The following is a 10,000-nucleotide window of genomic DNA, read 5'->3' as shown; positions in this document are numbered from 1 at the left end:
ATCCAGCGGCGTGCAGGGCGTCTCGCAGACAAATTAACCTGGAGAGAATCCTTCCTAATCGAGTTATACAGAGGGCTCACACAACTGCAGCAAACCGCTGATCTGCTGCTTTTTCAGAGGCTGCTAGAAAGCGTCGGGACAGCTGCCTTCCTTGGTGTTTGTAAGGAGGCTTGTCGATCCAGGGGTTAGAGAAAGGGGCTGGTTACCACGAGGTTACTGGTTCACTCCCAGTTCAGGACTGACGCACTGTGTGTGTGTGTGTGTGACCCTGATCAGGTCCTTGTTTGTGCTTCTCTTGTAAAGGACTGCAGCAGTTGTTGATGGTGCATAGTTCAACCCCTTTGGGTAAAAGCTTCTGCTAACTGACTCGTTCATAATGATAATAATAATAATGTAATAACTATCGCAGCTGGGAGTTTCAAAACCGATTTTGCTGACATCCTAATAGGTTTGTGTTTGCAGCTGCTCCCACAGCGCTGCCAGTGTGTGCGATGGTGTCTCTTCATTCACTACCATTGTGGATCAGTTGAACTGAGCCTTTTAACTAACTAACCCTTTTAAAACCCCTTCATAGGGTATTCTGCGCTAGGCGCAAACCTGGGGTCAGTTCTAATTACAGTTTATTCTAATTATTAAAACCCGTTTTTAAAAGGTTTCCTCTCATCCGGACAGAGGCTGTAAACTAGTGGCAGGGAGGAGAAGAAAGCAATCGTCCAATCGGACTTGGGAAGCTTGGTTGTAAAAGTGAGGGAAGGACGGCTTGTTTCGAAACACCCGTCGATTTTTTTAATAAATGCCACCTGAGTTTTTTTTTTTAAGGCAAAATCCTCGGTCGTGGAAACATTATCGCTGCTCTGCTATTCAGTCCGAATCAGTAGCGAGACTGCTGAATGTGATCGATATGAGCTGGAAGAATGACAAAGTGTCAATTCCTGTTTTTCAATTCCTTTTTAAAATCAATTCCCAATTCCAATTTCCCGTTCTCTTTTAATCAATTCCAACAGCTGGTGGAATTGATTCTAATAAACGTAACTGTTCCACAGTGTCAGCGTATGTTTAAAATACAACATTAATATAGCATATAGATTTCAAGAGCACATCACTTTAACACGCTTTGCATGAAATATTTTCCAAGCGAAGTTGTTAAGGCAGAAGAATTGTGAACCGGAACTTCCTTTCCCCGGTTCGTCGCCCCTTTTAAAAGCACGCCCAGGACCCTGGAATTTTCAAAAACGTTGCGGCTGTTTTTAATAAACAAATAAGCAAAAAATAAACACCTAGCTCTTTTCGAGCGCTAACTAAAACATTAACAGGAACTCTAAACCAATCAACCAGACAGCTAGGCTGAAAACAAAAACACACAGGTGTACAAAACACTATTTTAAAGGCTGTACATGGTACCTTTTCCTGTACACTCGAGCACACTGTTAATAGGGCTTCTTCACCCAGCAGCCCTGATCAGACTGGCTGCTTTCCTTAAATACGCTGCAACGTATTTTGAAAAGTTGAGTAGGCTCTGCCTCCCTTGTCTCTTCTAAGAAGCCCTACTGATTCCAACACGTCACTAATTATCAAAATTGCAAGTAGGCAGGATTCTGTATGAATGAGATTCTCACTGCAGTGGCAATACAAGACTTGCATTGAAGGCACTGTTTCTTAGTCAGTTAAACTGGCTTCGAATGAAAGCAGCTGCTCACAACACTTGTCGCGTGTCTCTGAAATATCAAGTCCCGTTCGGGATTGAAAAGCAGGCTTTGATCTCATTTCAGTGCGGTTATGCCGAGCTTGTTCGGCTGTCCCTGTTCTTGTCAGTTGTTTTGTGTTGAGAAAGCTTGGTGATGAAAAGAAAGGCCTGGTTTTGACCACACTGAACTCAGGGGTGTGTCTGTTTTCATGGTTTCATTAGGATATATACAAAAAAAAAAAGACTTGGGTAATCACCTTCTGCACTAGAGCGCTATTAATATCAGAGTTAAAAAAAACAACAGGAAGAAGAGGAGACATCTAGTGGAAACGCTTGCCATTGAATTTACACTGAAGACGCTGAGAGAGACTTCTAGTGGAAACGTTTGCCATTGAATTTACAAAAAGGCTTTAAAATATCTCTTATTCGTCCAATTGTGATGAAACCTGCTAAAAACATTCTTTAGCACAAGTTTTTGAGAATATCTGAATCTGAAAGTTTGTCACACTACAGCGCTGGAAGTAAGACTCCTATTGCATAGCAGCGTCACCCATTCCAGGTTTTACTATGAGCTTGATTAGCCCCCAGTGTGTCTGGGTAACAAGGACCAAACTGCTATGCAATGAGAGTCTTATTTCCCTCCCTGCACTTTTTTCAATGCATGTCGGGCTGTTTTCTTGTTGCCGAAGTGCAAAGTTTATTGGGCGTTTGAATTTGCTGAAACACGTCGCTTTTGAAGTGAGTGTAAAATAATAATAATAAAAAGATTTATACCGGGTTTATACTTCCTGTAGTTATTGATCAGTATTCCTGTAGTTATTGATCAGTCTCTCTCAGCGCTGTGGAGGAATTTTGGCCCACTCCTCCATGCAGAACTGCTTCAACTCGGTGACTTTTGTGGGTTTTCGAGCACAAACTGCTAGTTTCAGGTCCTGCCGCAACATCTCAATAGGGTTTAGGTCTGGACTTTGACTAGGGCATTTTCACACCTGAGGATCGCATGCTTGATTACCTTGCACACCAAACAAATGAAAGAAGCACCAAACTTTAGTGTCGTTTTTTTCCTCTCAGACTATGTGCACAGGTGTCATAATAGGTGCACAGGCTGTGATTCTGTGAACGCTCTGGGGCTCGAGCACCAGTGGTGGAAAATGAAGGTCCCGCACGGTGCAAATAAATCACCTGTCCAGTCAGATTATAGTGTGGGTGCTTCACAATCAGCAGAGTTATTGCAACGTTTAAAAAGTAAAAAAAAAAAGAAGAAAAAAAATCACTGGCAGCTCTGACAAAAGCAGAAGGCGATCCTTCACGTACTCAGATCCATTTATACAGTCTGCCAGCTTTCTCAAAGATCTGCTTTTCCTTTAGTCTCTAAAGATTCAGCGCCCGTCAGTTCTGGCACATTCTACTGTACTGGCTGAAGCGGTTTTCTCCCACTGCGAATTAAAAATAATAATAATGCAGCCACCTAGCGAATAGGTGAAATGTCTCTAAATTGAGACTCTAGTGAAGACCTGAGGGTACATTTAATTATCGTAGGGAGCAATTCGGAGCTATTTCATCCCGCGCAGGCTGTAGCCCTTCACAAACCAGCCAGCCTTTCTGTAAACAGCAACACCTGTAATGGGCAATAAACTTAAACATTTTATTTGTGTCCTCGCTGTCGTTTTGATGCTTTGTGGTGTTTTAGGTGACACGGCTGAGTGAATTTCTGTCCGCTCTCTTCCTGTCCTGGTGCTGTCCGTGCCAGTTTCTCAGCACGCGGGACAGCAAGCGCTCAATAACGAGGTGCAAACTGGCGATTGGTCGAAGTTTATAACGCCGTTCATTTTTTGGGGAAAATACAACGCAAGCCTGTTTTTAGACCCCCAGCTGTTGTTGATTCCAACTTAAGCACTTCACATAAGGGCTAGCAAGTTTGCATCAGGGCTAGCAAGTTTGCATCAGGGCTAGCAAGTTTGGGTATTGCTCGTTTCTAACCCTGCTCTCACTGGCTGCTCTTGTGGATTCGTTCCAGGGTGACAGTCTAGGCTGCGTGGTGTGAAACTCCTTAGCTTTGAACAAGTGAAACACAGAAGTGAAACAGACACTGGGGGGGACACAGGTTAACCATTCTAACTCTTACACACAAGCCCACACACAAACGACAGTGGAGCGCTTTGTGATTTCTTTCAAGCAATACAGAGTGGGGATGTTCAGAGAATCAGGAATCTGTTCTTTATAGAATTATGAGTCTGTCTTCCTGGTTTCCTGTCCTGTTTTTTTCTAATACATTTTTAATACAATTTTCTTATTACTGATAACAGTATCACTGACCCCTCCCTTTAAAGGAGCGCTGACCATCTTTAAAATCCATTCTCTCACCTCTTATTAGCTTTATTAACAGGATCACTGGCCCCTCCCTTTAAAGGAGCGCTGACCATCTTTAAAATCCATTCTCTCACCTCTTATTAGCTTTATTAACAGGATCACTGGCCCCTCCCTTTAAAGGAGCGCTGACCATCTTTAAAATCCATTCTCTCACCTCTTATTAGCTTTATTAACAGGATCACTGACCCCTCCCTTTAAAGGAGCGCTGACCATCTTTAAAATCCATTCTCTCACCTCTTATTAGCTTTATTAACAGGATCACTGACCCCTCCCTTTAAAGGAGCGCTGACCATCTTTAAAATCCATTCTCTCACCTCTTATTAGCTTTATTAACAGGATCACTGACCCCTCCCTTTAAAGGAGCGCTGACCATCTTTAAAATCCATTCTCTCACCTCTTATTAGTTTTATTAACAGAATCACTGCCTCCTACTGAAAGGAGTGAAGCCAGATTTTTAGTTAGTTGGTCTTGATTGAGATTGCATTACAAGCCACACAGTGAATAGACAGACGGTAGAGGGGAGCTTTTGAGAATTGAAACTGTGGTAGGGTGCTTGTGTTTGTGTTTTGCTATCAGCAGCAGACGCATTCCGAAAGAGGAAACGCGCGTTTCTCTTGACTGTTGCTTTCTTGTGCAGTCTGATACAGAAGCACAATTTCACTTCCTGCTGGAGAAAATAATGGTCTGCCTGTCTTAGGCCTCTGTGTCTTTGTGCATATGCAAGGGCGATAGCAGTGGTGATTAAACTGAGGGCGTCCGACTCGCTGTGGGCATTTTTGGATCTGTCCAGAGAAGCGCTTGTCCGATTGGACAGGACCTTCTTGAGCCTCAGTTATTGAGAGTACATGGCTGGCTGGCTGTTGCACAGACCAATTCTGCTTTGTGTTGTGTTTCCTTTTAGTTCTCGGAGATTAACATTTAGCTCGAGTTGCTGCAGGTTTTCAGGAAGTTGTTGCAGTGTGAGTGCAGAAGTGTGGCGATCGGAATTAGTGTGTTTTTTTTGTTGTTGTCAATATCCCATGCTGTGCTATAGCAGGTGAATCAGTCCCATGCTGTGCTATTGACAGTGCTATAGCAGGTGAATCAGTCCCATGCTGTGCTATTGACAGTGCTATAGCAGGTGAATCAGTCCCATGCTGTGCTATTGACAGTGCTATAGCAGGTGAATCAGTCCCATGCTGTGCTATTGACAGTGCTATAGCAGGTGAATCAGTCCCATGCTGTGCTATTGACAGTGCTATAGCAGGTGAATCAGCCCCATGCTGTGCTATTGACAGTGCTATAGCAGGTGAATCAGTCCCATGCTGTGCTATTGACAGTGCTATAGCAGGTGAATCAGTCCCATGCTGTGCTATTGACAGTGCTATAGCAGGTGAATCATCCCATGCTGTGCTATTGACAGTGCTATAGCAGGTGAATCAGTCCCATGCTGTGCTATTGACAGTGCTATAGCAGGTGAATCAGTCCCATGCTGTGCTATTGACAGTGCTATAGCAGGTGAATCAGTCCCATGCTGTGCTATTGACAGTGCTATAGCAGGTGAATCATTCCCCATGCTGTGCTATTGACAGTGCTATAGCAGGTGAATCAGCCCCATGCTATTGACAGTGCTATAGCAGGTGAATCAGTCCCATGCTGTGTGACAGTGCTATAGCAGGTGAATCAGTCCCATGCTGTGCTATTGACAGTGCTATAGCAGGTGAATCAGTCCCATGCTGTGCTATTGACAGTGCTATAGCAGGTGAATCAGCCCCATGCTGTGCTATTGACAGTGCTATAGCAGGTGAATCAGTCCCATGCTGTGCTATTGACAGTGCTATAGCAGGTGAATCAGTCCCAGCTTGTCATGCTATGCTGTTGCTATTGACAGTGCTATAGCAGGTGAATCAGTCCCATGCTGTGCTATTGACAGTGCTATAGCAGGTGAATCAGTCCCATGCTGTGCTATTGACAGTGCTATAGCAGGTGAATCAGCCCCATGGTTTTAGCCAGTGTTGAATTATTGGAGCAGGTGTGGGCAGTTTTTAATTTTGCTGATAGGAGACCCATGCAGACAGGTTTAAATATAAGTGTGTCAACGACAGCCCCTCTCTGCCTTGCATTCCCCCTCTGTCTGCCGCACAGAGCCGGCTATAAATAGCATCATTTAGGAAATAACGTTTACATGCGACTGTCAAGATTAGAAACTGGAGGAACTACAGGGATGCGTGTTCACTGCAGCTGAGGGAAGGGGACGGGAGAGCTTGTCATTATAACGTTTAGTTGGGTATTTCTTTGCGTCCCCCATGGTAGTAATGCTGTATGTAGAAACACTAAAGGCAACTTGCATTCAATGTGACTGCAGGTCTTTTGAAGAACATTTTAAGCAGGGTTAGAAACTCACACTAGCCCTGCTGCTGCTGCACCCAGTCCTGGGGTTCAGAGCTCCCCTCAGTGAAGTCTAGTATTATTAATATTGCAATGATCAGGAGCCAGGAGTTTGAGCAGGGTTAGAAACTCACACTAGCCCTGCTGCTGCACTGCTACTAGACTTCACTGAGGGGAGCTCTGAACCCCAGATCTGTGTGCAGCAGCAGCAGCAGGGCTAGTGTGAGTTTCTAACCCTGCTCAAACTCCTGGCTCCTGTTCATTGCAATATTAATAATACTAGACTTCACTGAGGGGAGCTCTGAACCCCAGGACTGGGTGCAGCAGCAGCAGGGCTAGTGTGAGTTTCTAACCCTGCTCAAACTCCTGGCTCCTGATCATTGCAATATTAATAATACTAGACTTCACTGAGGGGAGCTCTGAACCCCAGGACTGGGTGCAGCAGGGCTAGCGTGAGTTTCTAATAAAATGGCCAGGCTGTGTGAGTCTGCATATATTCTACATCTGGGATGAAACAACTGAAAGAGAAATCCAGGGTGAATCTGTACTAATACCACAGAACCCGGGTATGGGCTCCAGTCGCCTTCCACCCACCTCTGCTTCCATATTTTTAAATGACCCGAGTTGGCTCCCAATTCAGAGGGGGATCCCCAGTTCTCTGGTCCGACTTCACCCCTCGGGCTGAGCCTGAGTTCTGAAGCGTGAATTCGGGCTGGAAGGAGATGACATCACTAAACGTCAGTCGGAAATGTTGACTGGAGTTGGCCATCAGTGGGAACGCGGAGTATGAAACGGCAGCGGGCGTTCGCCGAGCGCACTGTGGTGCTGCGGACTGGTGTCTCTGTACAGCAGGAGGAACGGGGCGTTGAAAAAGCAAGTGCTGGTTCCTAACGGAGTCTTTCTCTTTTTTTTCTTTCTCCTGCAGCTCTGAAGAGTCCAGCCGCGTTTCACGAGCAGAGGAAGAGTTTAGAGCGAGCTCGGGTAAGGGCCGTTTCAGCTTCTTCCACGTCCATTCCTGTCCTGGAGCCGCGTTCCTCATTGCAGTGTCGAATACTGTTTAGTATAAAGTGTCGCTTTGACTATCCAGAGGCTGCTCTTCAGTTCTAGTTACATATGTAACACGGCAGAGATGGAAGTGAGACTCCCGCTGCACAGCAGTGTGATCCAGTCCTGCTTTCACTAGGAGTTTAATAATCAGACTCCCGCTGCACAGCAGTGTGATCCAGTCCTGCTTTCACTAGGAGTTTAATAATCAGACTCCCGCTGCACAGCAGTGTGATCCAGTCCTGCTTTCACTAGGAGTTTAATAATCAGACTCCCGCTGCACAGCAGTGTGATCCAGTCCTGCTTTCACTAGGAGTTTAATAATCAGACTCCCGCTGCACAGCAGTGTGATCCAGTCCTGCTTTCACTAGGAGTTTAATAATCAGACTCCCGCTGCACAGCAGTGTGATCCAGTCCTGCTTTCACTAGGAGTTTAATAATCAGACTCCCGCTGCACAGCAGTGTGATCCAGTCCTGCTTTCACTAGGAGTTTAATAATAAGACACACCTGAGCTTGTTCCCTAGACACACTGGGGGCTGATCAAGCTGGTAGTAAAACCTGGACTGGATCACACTGCTGTGCAAAGAGCCTTCTTTCCTGCCCTGTGTATAATACATACCATCCATTATATACAGCAGCATTGTTTCCTGGAATTTCAATTACAAAGCTACTTTGTTCAATCACAGTTAGTTACAGTGCTGCGCAGGGCTTCTCACAGTTAACTGTGTAAGAAACTTGAAATCTCAACTCCTTTTAGTAGCTGAGAACAATTCAAAAGGTCTAGTTAACTAAGTGTGAGTTCAGTTAACCCTTTGCGGTCCATTTATTCAGCGCTTGTCAGGCGCGTCGGGTCCAATTTATTTTCACACGCGCTGTTTAAAATATTTTTTTCCCCCAGAGTAAAACAGGTTTTAAAAGGCACTGAAGGGTTAAGTGATTTGAGCCCTGCTCTAATGTAACTGTCTGTGTGTGTGTTTCAGACAGAGGACTATCTCAAGAGAAAGATTCGAAGCCGCCCCGAAAGATCGGAGCTGGTCAGAATGCACATCCTTGAAGGTAAGTGATGAATGAGAACCACAGCACCGTGCGGAGCTCCGCTGACCCAACACGCAGCACCTCTTCACAGTGACGCCAGCGCGACCTGTACAGAGCACAGGCTTGGCAGTAAGACTCCCGCTGCACACCCTTTTGATCCGTTCCTGGATTTGCTAGGAGTTTAAGAAGACACACAGCTGAGCTTGCTGCTGGCACTCTAAATTTTATAATAGTTCGTTTACGCCCAGCTTTTAAAGACATTCCGTTTTCACCTCTGTCAGTGAAGCAGACTAGACTGGCTGCCAGGTTCTTAAATGCACTGTAGCAGGTAGTGCTAGGCAAGAAGGCAAACGGTTCCTGTATTTATTTTTAAGTGATTAAAAATATGCGTATTTACAGTATTCTTCATATAATAATAAAAGCTAGACTGTATTAAGCAGCCTGCAATGGGACTCTATGATAAAAGCTGGACTTTGTTAACCAGCCTGCAATGGCAGTCTATGGGAGCCCCCTCCCCAGTGTGTTCACGCAGAGCTGCTGTGTTGCAGAGACCTCAGCAGAGCCCTCCCTGCAGGCCAAGCAGTTGAAGCTGAAGAGAGCGCGCCTGGCGGACGACTTGAATGAGAAGATCGCTCAGAGACCGGGGCCCATCGAGCTCATCGAGAAAAACATCCTGCCTGTCGACTCCAACCTCAAGGAGGCCATCATAGGTGAGGAGAGACACTGATACACTGGCATGCACTGTACAGTATGCTCTGCCCAGTGCACACTGCCATGCACTGCCCCTTACGCACTGCCCAGTACACCCTGCCACGCACTGCCCAGTACACCCTGCCACGCACTGCCCCTTACGCACTGCCCAGTGCACCCTGCCACGCACTGCCCAGTACACCCTGCCACGCACTGCCCAGTACACCCTGCCACGCACTGCCCAGTGCACCCTGCCACGCACTGCCCAGTGCACCCTGCCACGCTCTGCCCAGTACACCCTGCCACGCTCTGCCCAGCGCACACTGCCACGCACTGCCCCTTACGCACTGCCCAGTGCACCCTGCCACGCACTGCCCAGTGCACACTGCCACGCACTGCCCCTTACGCACTGCCCAGTACACCCTGCCACGCACTGCCCAGTGCACCCTGCCACGCACTGCCCAGTACACCCTGCCACGCACTGCCCCTTACGCACTGCCCAGTACACCCTGCCACGCACTGCCCAGTGCACACTGCCACGCACTGCTCCTTACGCACTGCCCAGTACACCCTGCCACGCTCTGCCCAGTGCACACTGCCACGCACTGCTCCTTACGCACTGCCCAGTACACCCTGCCACGCTCTGCCCAGTGCACACTGCCACGCACTTGTGTCTGGTCTGTGTGTATTGGACACTATGAAAGGTGCTATATAAAAAATTATTATTATTATTATTATTATTATTATTATTATTATTATTATTATTGTTATTGTTGTGTGTCTGGTCACTGTGTTGTGTGTGTGTTGTG

The 10,000-nt window shown here is 46.4% G+C and overlaps 2 protein-coding genes across 2 annotated transcripts in view; both read left to right on the top strand.

Annotated features, from left to right (window-relative positions):
* LOC121309350 (myocardin-related transcription factor A-like) overlaps positions 1–9,320 on the top strand; it is a 10,043-nt gene extending 723 nt beyond the window's left edge. Inside the window, exons 2-4 of the mRNA XM_041242228.1 lie at positions 7,347–7,402; positions 8,447–8,522; positions 9,050–9,320. Of these exons, the coding sequence (XP_041098162.1) occupies positions 7,347–7,402; positions 8,447–8,522; positions 9,050–9,228 (311 nt within the window). The 3' untranslated portion in view covers positions 9,229–9,320. The remainder of the gene's footprint in view (positions 1–7,346; positions 7,403–8,446; positions 8,523–9,049) is intronic.
* Positions 9,276–9,693, top strand: LOC121309349 (cornifin-B-like; the record flags this gene model as incomplete). The annotated part of the gene is made up of 1 exon (XM_041242227.1): positions 9,276–9,693. A coding segment is annotated over exon 1 (418 nt), but the record flags the coding sequence as incomplete, so codon positions are not given.
* Between the last annotated feature and the right edge of the window lie 307 nt (positions 9,694–10,000).

Source organism: Polyodon spathula, unplaced genomic scaffold, assembly GCF_017654505.1.
Source record: "Polyodon spathula isolate WHYD16114869_AA unplaced genomic scaffold, ASM1765450v1 scaffolds_1226, whole genome shotgun sequence".
Classification (NCBI taxonomy): domain Eukaryota; kingdom Metazoa; phylum Chordata; class Actinopteri; order Acipenseriformes; family Polyodontidae; genus Polyodon; species Polyodon spathula.
Note: the sequence above shows the minus strand (reverse complement) of the source record. Positions and strands in the feature narration are given on the sequence as shown.